At 32.2% G+C, this 19,772-nt stretch overlaps 1 protein-coding gene and 1 long non-coding RNA gene across 2 annotated transcripts; both read right to left on the bottom strand.

Annotated features, from left to right (window-relative positions):
* Positions 1-302: 302 nt before the first annotated feature.
* On the bottom strand, positions 303-10,674 carry LOC148624210 (lysosomal proton-coupled steroid conjugate and bile acid symporter SLC46A3-like). Its single transcript, XM_088566734.1, has 4 exons — positions 9,424-10,674; positions 8,737-8,820; positions 6,131-6,287; positions 303-5,149 (listed from the first exon to the last, which is right to left on the bottom strand). Exons 1-4 carry the CDS (start codon positions 10,526-10,528, stop codon positions 4,996-4,998), a joined length of 1,500 nt encoding a protein of 499 aa, XP_088422860.1. The 5' UTR covers positions 10,529-10,674; the 3' UTR covers positions 303-4,995.
* Positions 10,675-13,836: 3,162 nt separating this feature from the next.
* LOC148624209 (uncharacterized) lies at positions 13,837-15,473 on the bottom strand. Its single transcript, XR_015920167.1, has 3 exons — positions 15,392-15,473; positions 14,469-14,574; positions 13,837-13,977 (listed from the first exon to the last, which is right to left on the bottom strand). It is a non-coding gene; the product is annotated as an uncharacterized LOC148624209 (long non-coding RNA).
* Positions 15,474-19,772: the final 4,299 nt, after the last annotated feature.

The raw sequence follows: 19,772 nt of genomic DNA, 5'->3' as shown, positions 1-19,772 counted from the left end.
TAAACTTGTAAAACCCTCCAGATGGATTATCTCCCTTTGCAGGCATCAGACAATGTATCATCTTCCTTCATGTATATCTATATAACTATGATAGCCAAATTTCCTACCTATTTCCATCAAAATCCAATGAGCAATAAATAGGAGATGGGTTGACGAGAATGACAGTCATACAGGGTTATTCCTATCAACCAGCTCAAACTGTGTAGTGAAAATAATGAATATCATATCGTATCATAAATATCATTTACGCTGCATATTGTACTAAAATCCATCATATTGAAATAAGTAAACTCCAAAACCAGTAAGATCATCATAACATTTATAGCAACAAAAAAAAAGTTAGCAAAACATTTTGGTTTAAATACAATAAATTAAATTAGTGTGAAAACATAGAAGATAATAAAATCAGTCCTCATACAATAAAAAGAGAAAATAGAAATTCATTCCTTTAGGGATAATCGCAATAATCCATAGTATAACTTGCATAAAAAATCAACACATGTATGCAAGCATTCTGAGTCCCATAAAAAATCTTTTCATGATTTTTTGAAAAGTCAAAGGCCCGAAAATAAACAAAAAACTGTAAATAACAGGGTTTCCACTAGTGTGACATTTGGTGAAAAAACAATTATTTTGGCAATCAAAATTGACTTTGGTACATGAATGTGGCATGAACTAAGTTCTACATATGCAAAGCAGTAGCTACTGTCCCATGACATTACGGGTATCATCCCCGTATGGTGTGGAAAATTATATTGTACAAAACACATTAGATCTGGTTATAATGAAACAAAATCCTATTGTCTAGAAAATGGTTATCATAGAACATGTAAGTCTCGTCAGATGACTCCATGGTTTCATGAGAATGGGTCCTTGTCTACCATTCAAATGCATGGAGGCTTGTCATTTACAGAGCATTAAATTCAATATTAAAAGCAAAACATATTTTTGTGTAAAAATACTGATAAAAAATAACAAATATTTAGTAGTTCTACAGGATAAAAATGTTAAGAAAAGCATAAAATACATGATTTTGCATTGTAATGCAGTGTTTCGATTACCCGGAAGTAAGCAATAAAATGCAGATCGGTCTTCGGATTTCAATATGTTCTACATTGGAAATTCTGAATGGGAAACTGAAACTAGAACAAGACTTACAAACCCTATTACAAGACCAAACACTCAAGCAGAAAGGTTTTTATGTTTTACAATGCCAAGAGCTGTGGCATAAATTTCTCGCAAAGAACGCATCTAGGCAGGAGCCTTGCAACATAGAGAACAAGTCACTATTTAATATTAAAACTTATTTCATCAAATTATATCTATGCTAAAGAATAAAACTATCAACATTTATAGAGACAAGATTCACTAATTTAAGGTAAAATAGTAATAAATGCTGCACAAAGCAGTAGAGAATATACATTAATTTAACATTTTTGGAAAATGCTCATTTAAAGATTTCTTTTAAAACATCAAATAACTTCAAATTCAAAAGTATCTTATAAAACAGTAACAAAATGATAATAATAATAATGATAAAACAAACCTGCAGATAACATCATTCTTTTCTAATTCATCAGAACAAGTATTCAAATAACATACAACAGAATTTTAGTACTGAACTAATTTTAATACAAGAACAATGTTTTTGGTACACATCATACGTGGCTCTGGCACACATCCCACATAGCTCTGGCACACATCACATACAGCTCTGGCGCACTGTCCAGCACAAATGGCTCTGGCACACATCACACATAGCTCTGGCAAACTGTCACAACACATAGCTCTGGCACACTGTCAGAATACATATGGCTCTGCCACACATCACAAGTAGCTCTTGCACACATCACACGTGGCTCTGGCACACGGCTTAAATAATACTATAACATTACAAAACAAAAATTCAGTCCAATAAGCTTTAATCAGTTTTGTTTTCTTTATTTTGGTGTAAGAAGTACAAATGCACACTTTACTATTTTCTAAAAAAAAAAATTCAAAATTTTGAAAACTTGATGAAAGATTACCAAAGAATTTCTTTCAAACACCTCTTAAGTATTGCTTAACACTGAATATACATGTATATATTATTTACTGAATATGGATATTATAAATATACAGATTAATAAGAAAATTTGACTAGAGATTTCTAGTCCTTCTGAACACTTTTACATGAGTCAAAATTTGGCTAAACCTAACGGTTTTGAAGATATTTATATGAAACTCCTTGTTAAATTTGTTGCCCTTGAAAGAAAACAATTGAGTTGTCCATCAATTTTGACTCAAGAAGACTTTGGTAGGACTCATCATTAGGATCATTTCATCAACTGAAAGGTTCTTTCTATCTACTATAGTTTTCAAGACATAGCCTGAAAACTGCTCAAGACATTATTTTTTTAATAACTGTTAAAAAACATAATTTTCCACCTTTCAAGGGCAATAACTCTAACAAGGAGTTGTCTGCCAATTTTGGTCCCTGCATCAATTTGTAGGCTATATAAAAAGGGTCATTTCAGCAGTAGAAAGAATTTGGCTAATCTTAATGGTTCTGGAGATATATGAGAAAAATTCAGACTGACCCCTTTGTTCTATTCAAGTATCAGCAGCCCTGTTTTTTGACAGATCAAAAATCCCCACATCAAACTTATGCAGAATACCTTACTAAGTTTGGTTCTAACTGGTCTGGTAGTTTCAGGGGAGAAGATTTTTGAAAGAAATAACATTAAAAATAGGGATAAAACATAAAAAAAGGTAATAACTACAACATAGCTTAACAGATTAAAACAAAAATTTGACTGAAGATAGATCTAATCATTCTGAACAATTTTACAAAAGTCAAAGTTTGGCTAAACCTAATGGTTTTGAAGATATATACGAAGAACTTCTGTCTGACCTATATAGTCTCTTTTTAGTAACAGTGTCATGTTTTTTGACAGATAAAAAATCACCATATCAGTTCTATGCACAATACCCTAAGGAAAATTTTGGTTCTAATTGATCAAGTAGTGTCAGAGAAGATTTTTGAAAGAAATTACCTCAGAAATAGTCAAAAACATCAGAAAAGTGCAATAACTTGGACATGGCTAAACAGATAAAAACAAATTTGACAATACATACATCTAATGTTGATGAACAATATTACCAATCTCAGAATATGGCATAACCTACCATTTTGGAGATATATGCAAAAAACTTCTGTCTGACCCCTATGTTCTATTTTTAGTAACGGCGGTTATGCTTTTTCGATGGATCAAAAATCCCCACATCAGTTTTATGCAGGAAATCCCAAGGAACATTAAAACCAAGTTTGATTGTAGTTAGTCCAGTAATGACAGAGATGATGTATATTGAAAAAATGTAAACAATGATGGACGACGACTGAAGCCAGGAGATTGCAAAAGATCACATGGCCTATGGCCAAGTAGCTAAAGATGTGTATATCTGGTGTTTTTTTTTTTAAACACTGATTTATCTTCCTTCAATGGGAAATTTTAATATATTTTAAAAAAAACTATGGTACTTCCAGCTCATATTGTAATATTTTAATGGTTTTAAAAACTTTAAATTTAAATCATCAGAACATCTAAATCTGTGATTTAAGTGTGCACCTCTTGTACAATTACAGGTACATGTATGTAGTACCTTAAAGGGTGCTATCAAGAATAATACTGATGTTTATAAGTTAGAACATTTAACTGTAATAGGAAGAAAGGATATCTACATCAGTAATATTCAAAAAATATTTTAGGATACTGAGTGTCATACAACAATGTTTTTCAACCAATAAAAATTTCTTATATGATAATTCAATATACATATATTGCCTGTAGGAGAAGAATGATATGCCAAAGTAACATACAAAGCAGATATACCACTGGAAACACAGTCAAGGCTGATATATTTCTGAGTGTTTTACATAGTATATCACCCTCTACTGCTAGCAGTATGTGTTGTACCATACTGAATACCCCTTTTTAATACATAACATATTTTATGTATATGTCAATAACTTTTCAGAAACCTTTTGAAAATAAATTCTGTTGTAGTTGTTGCAGTGAGTGTCAAACTGGAATGAAATATACAAGTATTCTCAAATTTCAATAAATCAATGATAGCAAAAAAACAAAAAAGAATACTTCCACTCTTCATTTTTCTTCTCAAATGAAAACTATCACTATATAGAAGTACCTCACACTTTCTAAATGGGGCATAATGGAAAGGATGCACATATGGACAAAGGTATTTCAGGACAATGGGAGATATATCGTGAATTGGGTGATATATAAATGCCCTTTTTATATGATTTGTATATATTTGAAGGCTGGGGAAAAAAGTCCTTAAAAATGCATGCCATTGCTTACTCGCGCCTAAGAAATGTTTGTTTTAGCAGTATAATAAATAGCATTATAGGCTATGAAATAATTTAGAGTTCAATACTAAAAATGTTGCACTTCACCATCTCATACTGAAGATGAGGATTGTACTCAACACCCACGGTGGGTCAATGAAGATTTAAAGAAAAATACAGACCCATACACTGTACACTTAACTGAATAATAACCTTTTAATACAGATCAGTTTGTTGCCCCAAAGTGTGATTTTAGGCTGAAGCAAAATTGAGGTCCATCTTACTTTTCACGCAACATAACAGTCCATATAAATTGTACTGTCATTTGGCATCTATTTGTCATCTTACACTTTTTAAACATTATTTTATATTCTAAAATATGCATGTTGATGAGAAGTACTTGTATCTTATATACAAAAAAATCTATAAAAATGGGGTTTAAAAGACAAGTCATCATATTATTTCTAAATGGTCCATATGAATTTATATGCTTGGTAATTTTGTTATAACCTTTATTTACATGTATATAGACCAGATAAATGGTAAACTGACGGTTCATCAAAATTAATGATTGTTAAAAAATCTAAAGAATACTAACTAACATAATGTAGGTTACCAAAACATATAATATAAGGTTGGATAAGTAACTATACATTGACCTCAGAGTTACTGATAACACTTATATACTGGTCGTCTTGCTCCTGTAGTTGTTGATAACTAGTACTGACAGTCATTCTATCATTCTCACCTGACATTCTCTCATACTCTAAGGGTTGTTTCATATCTAAATATTTTATTGCACTGAAATTAAATGAAATAATTAGCACAAAAAAGCCATTATAGATACATGTATATCAAAATTACAAGTCATCAAGACAATTGATTAATATCAGTAGAAAGCTAGTATACAATTCCAAACATTGTCATTGTAAACCTGTCTCATTGTATATCTGTCCCACTGGATATCTGTCTCATTGTATATCTGTCTCAGTCTATATCTATCCCTTTGCCTACTGACATTGCATATCTGTCCCACTGTCCACTGTCATTCTATATATGTGTCATTGCCCACTGTTATTGTATATCTGTGTCATTGTATATCTGTCCCATTGCCCACTGTCATTGTATATCTGTCTCACTGCACATCTGACCCATTGTATAACTGTCTCACTGTATATCTGCTTCATTGTGTATATGTCTCATTGTATATCCGTGTCATTGTATATCTGTCCCATTGTATATTTGTTCCATTGTATATCTATTTCATTATATATCTGTCCCAATTTATATCAGTCTCATTGTGTATCTGTCCCATTGTATATCTGACTCAAAGTGTATCTGTCCCATTGTCTTTTTACTCATAATTTACAATTAAAAGTGATCATTTCACCATTAAATAGCCATAAAGCTGTGTCATCATACTCTATAATATGACTTATATACATACATGTACATATTGTAAGAATTAGGGAATTTTGATTTGATTAGGCCTAGCTTTTCTGTATCATTATTTTCCTTTTTAGTCTTCTAGTTCCGTTTTTTAGCACATATATTCATACACATGTCCAGTATCACATGTTCCAACATAGTATCAGTTTTCCAGGTTAGATTCAAAGTGATGATGAGATAAAAAAAAAAGTACACAATGTGTTATTTGAAATGGCTCAGATCAAGGTACATGTGTATATCAACTCTTCAGGAAATTACTGTGTTGACGTTAATCTTAATCAGACTGAGTTAAATAGGAACTAAATTCACATAGAGATTAAATATTATACTTACATTGTAAATAGTACAGGCATTATGAGCAATGTGACTGAGATTACGAAAACAAACCCACTAAAGAATTTAAATGTATGTAGATAAATAGTCTGGAACATCAATGGTGCAAGGAAGTAGGAAACACTCTCTCCACAATGCATCAAGGCAAACAAACTGCCTGAAAATAAAAAATAATAAGCATATATACACATTATAAAAGAAAATAATTTTACCACATGCTAACGATTGATTCCTTCCTTTAGGATAGTATTTAATGGTCATCTATACGTCTTTTTAAAAATTTAAGAGAATATCTATTATAAAGAAATATTGAAAAACAAGAAATCTGTGAGCCAATGCCCACCATGATACCCTGGCATCCAAACCTTAGTACACATTATAAACATGTAGAAAATTGTATTTTTATCAAACCCCGAACTCCACAAAATGGGGGGAGAGGGATCCACTAGTTAATTACAGAGGCTTAGTCCCCAAATCTCAGTAAGAACAGCAAAACTGAGTTACCTAGTAAAATACCCTGTTTTTTTATATTTTTTGACAATAACTTTAGGTACTAAATGACATACCAACAAAAACTACTTTTACTGCTACATCAGTACCTGCCATTATTTTGAAAAGACTGTTATTACCTCTGATAACCTTTGATTGGTTGGCAACTTTGATATTTGGTATTGAATACTTTTAACTTCTTTATCCATTATCTTAAAACAACTGTGACAACTGGTCACAACAAATCTTACATGTAAAAATAAAAAGCCTGTTACAAAATATCATTTGAATGTGACAAGTAGCTGCAGAAAAAAACTAGATAAAATTAAGATGGAAACCATCTCCAAGAACCCTGCCATAGCCTAAATAAAATGAATTATGAACATTCAAAATCATACAAAAAAATTAAGCTGATTTACTCTCATGTCAAATACTAAATGCTAACACCAAAAGTCAACAAAAATTACAGCCAAGACTTATATCTATATTGCAAAATCATTTATTTGACCTTGAGGTCAAAGTTCTCTGACCATGGTAAGTGACACATCGTCTCGAGCTGATCTACCCTCATGCCATATACATTTTGTATCAAAAGCCTACACCTTAAGACAACTAAGTTACAGCCTATACAATATACAACTATGGCAGCTAAATGCATGTAATATCATTCTTTATGGAACACTTGAAAGAGATATGGTCTGAGGCCTATGACCAAGGTTGAAATCTCTTTTAAGTGTTCCATGCTCATATATTGACTGAATACTCCTTTTGATTAGAAAAGAGAACAGATATGGTAGTATGCAACGAAAGCACCAGCGTATAGCCTAAATACAAAATAATAAATTATTTTACATGTCATCAAAAGGTTTTCAAGGAGATTAAACATACCTTTAAGTACATGTACATGCACATGTACTGGTACAATTACATGTATTTATTGCTCATAAAATCACAAGTATGCAAATGCTTGTCAAGTTGTTGTACCCAGTCTTACCCAGTACTATCAAGTAAAATCCCGCGTAACAAATACACAAGGATCTTATCACCCTACTATGACAAATTTGTATCATCTTATGACTATTCTCCAAAATCCATTTTTTGTCTACATGTGTACTGTGCATTCATCTGTTCTTGATAGTCATGGGTTCTCGATAGCAATGCGCATAGGCAAAATGACATAAAAGGCGAAATCGCACATGTCTTCTAGTCACCAAGAATTAACCTACTGAACATTTCCTTGCCACTATTGCACTTTGATTTTGCCATGTCGCGTAGAAAGGTATGTATATTACCAATAAAATTTAGTACCTATTCATTTTACCTTTCTCTTAAACCCCAAAAATTTCATTTTTTAAGCGCCCACCTCTTCCAACACACATTTTGAATGTAAACAAATTTTATTGAAAGCGGTAGGTCATATATTCAGATATCATGCACAGTCGGGATTTAAGCATGGCTATGTCAGTAAAAAAATTGTATAGTGAGCAGTACTGATCGTATCTTTTTATTTTTTACCAGAAAACATTAAACAATTCATGACGATATCAATGTTTTAAGAGATATAGAATATCAATAATATGAAAAGCCTACTCGTTTTTGGCAAATTATAATACAAATAACCGTGCATATCTTTACCCCTATGCCTGGAACACCATATCACAGCAAATTAAAAAATATAAGATGTTATTAAATTTTTTTAGCCATATCAAAGTTAATCAATGAAAACATTCACTGGAAGTAACATATTGACCAAGCAAATATGAAATATCGATGAAAATATATTGAATTATTTATTTTCAATTTCCAATTATGTCTCTCATGCCCTCAATACAAAATGTCATATCTCTATCGTGAACTGATGAGGTAGTACCTATAAAGTCATCTTAAAATAGGTCACCACACTTAAATGTGCTTTTCTCACAATGTAAACATGCAATTTCGCCAATCTTCTGGGAAAATAAAAACAAAGATCAGTTCATATAATGACTTTAACATTGTAACTATTTAATAAGTAGTTCAACAAACAGGTAAAAAACATTGTTATGCTATGAGAACTGATGACACCAGGATACATGTAATTATATTTTGCCATTAGACAGAAAATTGTTAAATCCTACCTTGATCTTTGGTTTCAATACTAGTAGATACTATAGATCTCAACATGGGGAAAGGAAGCAGCTCAGCAACCAGAAGAATAATTGCTGTAAAAGATAAACATGCATCAAAATATAATCATTGTGTATTAACATGTACATGTAAGTCTACAGATGTACATTACTGTTTGAATGTACATAGCTAGTAAAGAAAATGAAGCAGAATCTGTTTTATTAAATAGAATATAAAATTTATTACAAAAGATCATTGTGCAACATATTGTGCATGTCGACGATTAATTAATGTGCATGTAAAATACATTGTATACATATGTCAATTGAATTTGAATTACATGTAATTCTTTAATTTCACCAAAGTTTATTACTGGATTGGTGCATACATGTTCTTATGTTTGTATCTTTGTATGTATTTACATGTATGTACAATGTATGTACATTTGTAACACTTGAAAGTCAAGATACAGATGAACATGTACCAGTACATTTATAAAATCCTATCTAATAACATTTTAGTGTTCATAAAAAATACTGAATAAAATTTTATTTTGAAATAAAAATTGTACACCTTACACTGTATTTGAATGTCAAATCTAATACATGTACATGTACATGTATCTTTGTACCAACAGAAAATACAATTATCATTAAAGTGTGTAGACAGTGTTATTTACATTGGCAATCCATGCTTACCACAATAAAGGAGAGTTTCATTTTTCACAACAGCAATCCACATCGTTCCTATGGCCTTGGAGAATAGACCAATAAAGGTGATGTTTATATCTGTCAGGTATGGTTTCAGTAAAATAGGCGAAGCGGCAGTACCTATTGATGCTACAACCATTGCGACTGCTGCAAAAACACCAAATTTTTCGGAGTCCCACTGGTATGGTGGTCCAATGAAGTAAAGTACTAAAGTATTGATTTGTCCAAGGTGAACTATAGCATAGCTTTGAAAGGCTATTATTGCCAACCAAACAGTGATCAGATTCCTGTTTTTCCAGCATCTGAAAAATCTTGACAGGGGTTTAAAGGTGTCAATGCAACAATTGTCACTGCTGTTGTGGACTATCTGAATGTTGGAGTTAGAGCTACTTCTTTGGTCATTATCCACTTCTTTAACAAGAAAAAATGATATAAAAAACGAAATTGAGCTACAAATCAGTGTGAACCAAAATGGCTGAAGGAAACCACGAGATTTAACCCAGTAACCAACCATTATATTAGCAATTGCATAGGTAATCCCATTCAGAAATTCTTGGACACCAAGTCTTGTTGATCTATTGTCTTTCGATGCAGTATTTATGGCATAATATGTTGCACCAGCTAAAAATGCTGTCATGCTACCACTCAAACCTCTTAATGCAGAGGCCAAAAACAGCCCATCCAAATTCCATCCAGTATATTGAACCATAATGTAGATGAAAGAGTACAAGACACTCCCCAGGGATGGCATCCATAGCAAGATTCTTCTTCTTCCAGTTTTATCACTCACAGCACCAAGGATTATAACAGCTATGACTGCTGGCAAACCTTCTGCAATTTGTAATGACAGAACAGACAGTGTAATCTCTTCATGTGCGATATCATCTTTCTGAGAAGTGTCTGATAAATTTCTTGGGGAATATATGTCATTTTCATGTTGACTTTTCACTTCTTCCTTCACGTACTGTTGGAACAAAGGCAATGTCATATGGCGAGAGAGGAAAAATGAGAAGTATGCAACTTCGACAAGGAATGGCTGAATAGAGCCTAACCAGGTCATACATTTCTCATTAGCACGAGAAAACCAGCTCATTTAGAGATGACTTTTGGTTAATTTAGGGTAATTGTGGATATTTCCGGTACAATAGCACGACTTTTCCATGCAAATTCCCTGTTATCCACTTAATACATTTTTTATATGATAATGTATGTTTACTTCTTTCAGGGGATATCATAGGAAAAGGGGAAGGAAACAGAGAAATATACCGCAAGAAAATGGCGATTATTTCCTCTCGGAAAAGCTTTGGGTTCTTTAAAAATGCCAGCTAAATATATTAAGTAACGCTGTGTTCTCGCTAACGAGATGTTCATTTCATTGGCTGTAAACTTAGCCGAAACATAACGAATATTGTAATTAGCCACGTGCATAACAGCTTTGTTTTTTTTTTTTTAGGTTAAAACCCCTAGATTCGGCATCCTTTATATAATAAATAACAAATAATATTCAAACCGTAGACATTTATTTGAAAATTTAAACAAAGCAAGTACATATATCCAAGGGGGGGGGGGCATTTTTTTCTGTAAGTGAAACAGGGGGATCAGTTTTTTTTATAACTTCAAAAGGGGGGTTGGGTTCATTTTTTTGCATATGGAAATCAAGGCGGATCCAAATTTTTAGTTGAGCAGAGCATTACACCAGTCAAATTAAAACGTATTTTACCACCATAAAACATTTTATTTCATTGTCACATGCATGATTTCTGGTATTATCAAGTTCACACATCAACATAACCATCAGGACCTAAAACATTTACAGTTATTAAATCAAATTGGTCCGACTTATCTGCTGACGATTCAATTCCCTTACCAATATCTTGAATCTCAAGAGCTGTGTCTGATTCTGCTTGATTTTGATCAGACTTTTCCAAAGTATCAAGTTTTGGAATTGAAAACTTGAATTTTTTATTGTAAGAATTCTTTAACATCTCAACTGCTTTTGTTTCAAAGAGTAATCAAGGGAACTACGGTTATAACGGTAATAAGAAGAATGTTATCCAGGGTCAACGACCAGACATGGAAAAGAGACGTAGAAAGAACATGAAATTTTGTTAAAATCAAGTATACAAATTAACAAAAGCAAATGAGCAACTATGCCTCCACTAAAAACTTGGAGCATGGACCAGGTGCGCCAGTAGGGTAAGCGTCCTCTGCTTTTCTAGAAACACCCGCCGAGTTGCTCATAAAAAGTCAAGTCCGGGGTAGACGAAAGAGGAAAGGAAAACCATGACACGTTGAATAAATCAGTTTTCATGGCGCAGATGGATACACCGTAGCGATTTCATGATGACGACCATAACATAAAACTTCTATAGGGATGACTTCAATCTTGTAGCAACACAACCCTCTTCCAGAAGTTTATTTGTTAGAATTCTAGCGCGATACAAAAACTCTGATTAGTTTCGGCAGCTCTGGTATAATGTAGGAGTTGTTATATGAAAACTCCATACGCATGTTTAATAGAGGGGGTATCACATTTAAAAAAAACATTTTTAAGGGGGCTAAGAAAATATCATGGGGGGTTAAGAAAATTTTATATGATTTCAAAATAACCAGTCCCCCTCCCAGATAATTAATGATAAATTTCTATATCCATTTGAATCGTAAGGGGAAAAAGGGGGCTATATAGTCAAATTTTGTGTCCTGGATCTTTTCATGTAATATTCAAACCAGGAGCTTTTTGTTCGCCTATTGCATCTTTGTATTTATATAAAATCATATATCATTGTCCTGCCTTTCTATTTCAAATGTGATCCTAGCCCCGACTTCAATCTTGTAGCATTCATAAAAATCAACATAGTTACTCGGAGGCGTATTCAGGTGGGGGAGTGGCGGGCGTGCGCCCCCTAAAATTTGCAAAGCATGGGTTGTCAAGGGTAGATTTAGGTGGTTTCAAGTTGAAACTTAAAATTTCTCGCAAATTCTACCACAAAAGATATCTACATTGCACCCACTCTATAATATTTCAAAAAATAAACCTCAAAATTTGTGTCACCTCGCTCCGCTCGGCAGAATTTTACTGTGCACCCCTATCTAAAATCCTGGATCCGTCCATGTTATTCATACAACGTAAGAGGTTGGAATTCCGTTCCTCTATACCCCAGGATGGCACCAAGTCAGAAAATAGCTTGCCAGACAACCTCTAGCATTGCTGGAATACAACATGGTTTGCTACCTAAGCATTGTATTGCTTTATATATATATATATATATATATATATATATATATATATATATATTAAAGCAAAATATGATGAAAGATGAAAGCTTTTTTCAGGTTAGTGAACAGGGAAGGCTCCAGACACATTGAAAAGGAGGGGTGCAAGCCAATGTGATGGTGATGCTAAGGCTTTATTTTCCATGTTTTGTCAATTTTACACTCCCTCTGATCAATGAACAGGTATTACCAGCACAGTTGACTAATAATTATCATTCAATAAGATGTCCTATTAAATAGGTGCATCATGAGCTTTTGGTATGATTATCCTCACCTCAACATCTCTCTTAACTTGTGAACAAAAAAAATCACAATTTACCAGTCTTGTAGAGTTTATACAAGGAAACCATGAATTCAGATCAATTCAAAGTAAATTATAGGTACAAGTACATGGCATGATTATGATTAGCTCAAAATCCAACAATAAATCCTTCTTTTTCAAAATTTTTAATGTCTGTGAATGTTTATATTTTATTCTATTTACCCATGGAACTTGTTTTTTTTAATTGATTGGTTGTGGTTTCAATGCATATTGCAATTATTTTTTGCATTTCAGGACAAGAATGTTTTACTGTATGAAATGATCCTGCTTTATACTACTCTACTATTATGACATTTTGAGGCGGTTTCATAGTGCTACCTCACAGAATCAACAGTTGCTTAGCCAAATAGTTGTTACACAAAATTACTTGTTTGAGAAGCAGTGAAAGATTTAGCACTCAATAGTCATAAGTAGAAAACTTAAATATATGTACCATTTATGTTTGCCAATGAGATAGTCATTCAAAAAACCAAGCAAGTAACAATTAAGCTTCTACAAGTGAAATCACCACATGGTTATCAATAATGGGCAAACCACATACCATTAAGCAATCTATAAAAAGGCCCAAAAACAAATAAAGTAAAACTATTTACAGAAGACCATAATCAACCTAATCTACAGAAAACTATGAAGTAATTTCAAGCTCAGTTGATAGAGTGACAGCTTGCAGTGCAAGGGATTCTAGGTTGTATTCCAGGATGGTACTGTCAAGAAGTATACAAGGCTGTTATTGTATACATGTATGAAAGTGACTTTTACTTTTGAAGCACAACACATTTAAACCTTGTACATTTGCATAAGAAATATGATTTTGAAAATCTTTATTTTCAAACTTCAGCTTCATATCAGCTTTCATTACAGTGCAAGCAGAGATTTGAACAGCATTGAAGATCATCTAAATTCTACATGTATGAATTCTTTTCAGTCATATATATGCCATGGATGACCTGGAAGTATAAAAATCAGTAATAAATATACATAATACTCATATTCAAAGTTAATTTGATTCATGATTCCTGTATTGAAGTAGACCTCTATTTAAGTAAACCCTACATTATATGGCTCATTGGATGTTTTTTTTTTCAAACAAAACATCACATTATGTTAAAATATTAGGTCTATGTTACAACCTTCATTTAAGTGTCATGGGAACTGTAGTGCTACATTTTAAGCGATAAACACATGTGGGATCTATCTACATTACATATGTAGAAATAATACAAATACGTTTCTAAAATAAATTGACTAATGAGAGTTTATAGACTTTGAAAGTGTGGGTCCAAGCTATTTATTTCCTCATTTTTGCAAACATTTTCCACATTACTTCCAACATTTCCCAACAAAAGAGGTGGTTCCTACATTTGGAACACCCCAAATCAATATTTAAAAAAAAAAAACAAGGCATAAAAATATTGTATACAGAACCTCAAATACCTACACAATCTATTATCATACTTCATTAGAACAGAGCTTCCTGTTATGTATGACTTGTCTGGTAACTTGTATTATTGGTAGGTGAACATGACGGCTGCATCCAATATTTTCTGGAAAATATCAAAACATATTTCCTTTTAATATGGAAAGAGATACTGTCATGACTATGGTATAATTGTACATGTTCATGACAACATACTGTGCAAAAGAAATCTGATGACTGATAAAACTAGTTCCTTATCCTTAGTTACAGATATACAATGTAGGTCAACAGCTTGTATTTATGGATCTATTAAAAAGGTAAAAAAAAAAATAGCAGGATAAACTTCTTAAAAAATTGAAAATTGTGTCTTATATAAGGTCATACAAATGTATATGTTAATGTTTAGATTAATTCCAAATCATATAATTCATGTAGTTTACTTCAAGTTATGTATGAAATGTTCTCATATGACTTACATGTACAATACCATGGAATATTAAATATTGTTTACGATTGCTCTTGGTCAACTATTCAGCAATACTTGTTTTCACTGGAGTTTCCTTGACCTTGTACATGAATTTATTTTTGTTATCAAAAATGAAATATGGGGTACTGTATACACAAATAACAGATTCTTGTAAGGTTTTGTTTGTGTTACCCTATAATCAAGTAACTGTACAACTCATCATAATCAACAAGTTTGTATCATAGACTGTTTCATTTAAATGAAAATCAACAGTCATTGACTCAACGACAACTCTTCATGTCTTTATAAAAATGTTTGTATGGACTATGGAACATGTATACAGTACACGTATAAGGCTTAAGAAAGTTTTTTGTGTACCATATCTCCTGTAATTTGAACTGCACTCATTTACTTAGACTACAGCACATGATTAGACAAATTATAATTAACAAATACATGGTATATGAAAAACACTTACGTTATTTATCATAATTCTTCATTATTGTAACTGTGTTCGAGCTAAATAAAATATTTGTATTTTCCTCATGGCGGCACTGTAAACAATAATGAATGCGTATCATTAGTGTTCGTTTGTTTTGACAATCCAAATATCGACTTTAAAAATATAAAAACAAAAAATTATCGCCAAAAATTGTAATAAAAACATATTGTAACGCTTAAAATGAAAAAAAATCAAATATAACAAATTAATAGCGACAAATATGCCGAAGTTCATAAGCAAGCTGCTGGTAAAAAACACAATGCAGAAAATTTTAATATGTTTTGTGTTTTTTGTAGAAGGTTTGGAATTATCTCAAACTACGATTTCCAGGTTCATTTGTATTCACCTTAATATGTCACTTACTTTTTGGTGGAATATGTGTCCATATGTGAGTACACGAAACTCAAATTCAGACGACCCCCCCCCCTAATGTGACAGCATGGTTTTTCACGAAATACCGTTCGGAAGTCTGATTTTAGTTCAAAAGTCATGTAAAAGTCCGAGAATCCCAAACTTCTGTTTCCATGGGCTGCTTCTTTTTTTCAAACGGAAATGTCTGTAGTATGGAAAATACACAACAAAGTCGGTAATAAAATTGGGAGGGTCTAAAACACGGAAAGGTTGAAAAAAAAACATCGAAGGGTTTTTGACACTTTCAAAGGTCATTTTTTAAAAAGTACTACATCTAGAATCAAAGTCTAATGAATTCTCAAATGTATTTATAATATTTATCCTCTCATTAAAAAAAAATATTAGAAAATAATGTTAGGTACCAAAAAATTGACCAGAAGGGTTTGAAATTTACTCGGTCGGCGAACGTCTTTGATCTTAATTTAATAAAAATTCATAGGCCCGGTCGATAACTATTTAAATATTCTAAAAGACAATTTTATTTTTTATCTGATGATAAAAATTTATTTGCAGAATGATTGGTGAAAACCACACAATCTTCACCGGAAAGGTGCCTTGTCAGAGTATGGTGTCGGCATAATTTTGACTTTGATCCCACTTTTCACAAATTTATAAAAGCCCCGATCAATAACCATTTACATATTCTAAAAAATATTTTTCTATATGATCATAAAAAGTTTATTCTGTAATGTAATTGGCGAAAATCACAATCTAGACCGAAAGGGTGTCCTAGGGCTTCGGCAGTGTCCTATCAGAGTAGGGTTTCGGCAGTATCCTATCAGAGTAGGGCTTCGGCAGTGTTCTATCAGAGTAGGGCTTCGGCAGTATCCTATCAGACTAGGGCTTCGGCAGTGTCCTATCAGAGTAGGGCTTCGGCAGTGTAGGGCTTGGGTTTCGGCAATGTCCTATCAGAGTAGGGCTTCGGCAGTGTCCTATCAGAGTAGGGCTTCGGCAAAATTTTTATAATTGATCTCAACTGTTTACAAATTTCAAAACAGCCCGGTCAAAAATAATAAATATATTCTGAAAGACATTTAAATTGCCTATTAGATGATTTCAACTTTTGGTTTTGACGTATTGGGAAAAAATCATAATCTTGGACGGAAGGATACAATTTTAGCTTCCGAAATTGTCGAAATTTTTACTTTGATTGTTCACAAAAAACTCAGACCAGCACTTAGAAATTTCAGATTTCATAGTAAAAATAAACCAAACAATTTTCTTTCAAACCTAATGACAAATGTGGAAGTAATTTTGGTGAAACTTACAGTTTTGACAAAAAGTCAACATCTAAATTGTGCTGATAAAATACTTAGCCTTCCTACACTTCTTTTCAAATACAATATGCAAATTAATATAATTTATCTCGGAATAAACAACATTTTAAATTAAAAATGGAAGAAAATGTTTTTGAAAAAGAAAAACCCAATTATCTTCAATTGAATTAAGAAAATGCCAAACTTTTTAAATACTTAAAAGAAACGATTCCCAAGCTTGACAAATTGAAAATTCCAAATGGCAAATGGGTCAGTCACAACGGCTTTTCACCACAATGACCCCCGAATGTTCAGTACATTATAATGATAACCAACGTTGGGCGTTATCGGTTCCACATTTTGAATGGTGAAATATATTATTAGATAGTTTGGCTTTGAATATGATAACTTCTTTAGAATACCAGTTGACACAGATATATGGTAAAAACCGTAAAAAACTTTAAATAAAAATACCGGAAACTCAGAAACAAGATAACAGTACTGTGGTTTATATCCTCTATCTAATACAGTAGAATATTGCCTATCTGGTTTTAAAGGGGGACAATCACATTAAACTTGGGCTAAAAAAAAAGTGGGGACATTTAGTTCATTCTCCCCCCCCAAAAAAAAACAAAACAAAAAAAAAAAAAAAAAAAAAAAAAACAAATAAACAAACAAACAAACAAAAATGAACTTGGGTTTGTTCCTAAAAACATTAGGATGTTTATGCATGAAATAGATTGTGAATGTGGGAAATCATATACAATTGAAGATATGGTTGAGTGAAGATAACATGGACAGGAAACTTTGCAATGTTTGGAAACATAGGTCTTGTGCTGGAATTCAAATTTTGAGTAGTAAAAACTGATACTGTATCAAACATCAATCAGATAAAATGTTCGAACTACATTGTATATTCATAAAGTGTATTTTCGAACAAAAAGAAAAAAACACGGACGAAAAAGACTAACGAGTCAAAGTGAAAAAAATGGGTGGGGAGAGGAGAGAAATTTGCAAACACTTATATTTTTTGTGTTTGATGCCGATTGCATAATTTCTGCTTAAGAGTTGATGGTTAATTTTGTTATTCACACTTCACGGACCTCCAACAAATGTGTGTCAAATACTATTGACATGTGAATTTAATCATCCCAGATAATTCCGATAAATGCTCAATAGGGCTAAAAAGGATACAGAACATAGAACATATTAAAGGGCCCACGGGGGGCAACATGATAGACGAAAGAACCACTGATTAGACAGTAGGGAACAACTTACAACATAATAATACTAAATACAAATCTAGTATTAAAGATAAATATACCGTTTAATGTGTCAAAAATGACTACAAATAAATTTTCCATCTGCATTTATTAGAATCTTTGGATTTCCAGACAAATGTAAATAAATAAATTTCTGTTCAGGATCAAGATTTTTGAAATTTTTAACTTCATTTCCAATAAAATCAAACAAAACCTTCGTTGAAACATTTAACATTTAATACAAAAATGGTCATTACTCTCAATTTATGAAAATAATCCAATTTCAATCATTGATTTATGTAATGAAATCCGCAATTTACAAATAGATTTTCTGAGTTCAAAATTCTTTATTTATGATAGATAATTTTTAAAAGCAAAAACGCTGTTTATGTTTACTATGTACGTAATTATTTTCCATCCTCAAGATTGCACTTCCATACAAACCACATGCTTGTGTATTTATTTATTGAACAACCTTTTGAATTTATATCTTTAATATCTTTACCTTTGATGTTAATCTTCAAATAATCAAATATTGTGGTTGCTATGGAATACCATGTTCTCATTATGGATTGACTAACTACGAACATATGCATCTTTTAGCAAATGTTATTTTTGATGGATGTTTTCTGAAACCAGTAATTAATTAAAGATTTTAAAACATCAAAATGTTATGGAAATCTACCTAGTTCTGAATAACTGAAACATTTGTACTATTTTGAGATGGATTTTCTCACATTGAGAACTTTTGAAACAAGATTCTTGATCAAATTGGTCATTCCAAAGTTTTTTTCCCATGAAACATTATAACTACCCCAAACTTCTGATTTATATATAGTAGAATTGGTTTAATTGTGTGATAAAAAAGATGCATAAATGTTTTAACTGATTAACATACACAAAGCAGGTCTTTCTTTAGTTTATAAAATATGTACCTAGGTATTTATTTTAAAGATGATATCTATACCTTGGAAAATATGTTTGAATAAATTTTCCTTCCAGCCTTGGTGAAGGTAATCATTTTAGTTTTCTTGATTTTCAATCAACTGTAAAATCTCCGCTAAAGAAAGAGCTAGGTGTAGTAAGATTGAAACAGAGATAAGCGGACTAGGCGGACCGTATACCGTTGGAATAATGAATTGTCGAATCGATGCAAGGATTTATTATGTGAGCATTACGATAAGTTGTATGCTATCAATAGCACTTTCGGGTTCGAAACAAAGTTTGGACAAATCTGTCAGGAATTTTAGTGAATTTCATGTGGGCGCCGTTGTATAGAAAACAGAAAACAGAAATCTACTGTAACAGGTACGAGAACGCAATTAATTCCCCTTGGTTTTCGTTTTCAAATATAGTTCCAACTCTGGTAGTAGGTACTTTCCACATTTTTTCATATTTTTACTGGAAACTTATTTGCTGAAGTTTTGC

This window comes from Perna viridis, chromosome 2 (assembly GCF_037379345.1).
Source record: "Perna viridis isolate PV_CMFRI_1.1 ecotype Kerala chromosome 2, ASM3737934v1, whole genome shotgun sequence".
NCBI lineage: Eukaryota > Metazoa > Mollusca > Bivalvia > Mytilida > Mytilidae > Perna > Perna viridis.
This window is presented reverse-complemented; position numbering and strand designations above follow the sequence as displayed.

Excerpts from the sequence above, each read along its gene's own strand:
- LOC148624210 (XM_088566734.1), bottom strand. The coding sequence starts at position 10,528 with ATGAGCTGGTTTTCTCGTGCTAATGAGAAATGTATGACCTGGTTAGGC. Across the intron at positions 8,821-9,423 it reads TGAAACTCTCCTTTATTGTG|CAATTATTCTTCTGGTTGCT; the intron begins GTAAGCATGGAT and ends TATCTTTTACAG. Across the intron at positions 5,150-6,130 it reads ATGCCTGTACTATTTACAAT|TGCAATAAAATATTTAGATA; the intron begins GTAAGTATAATA and ends ATTTAATTTCAG.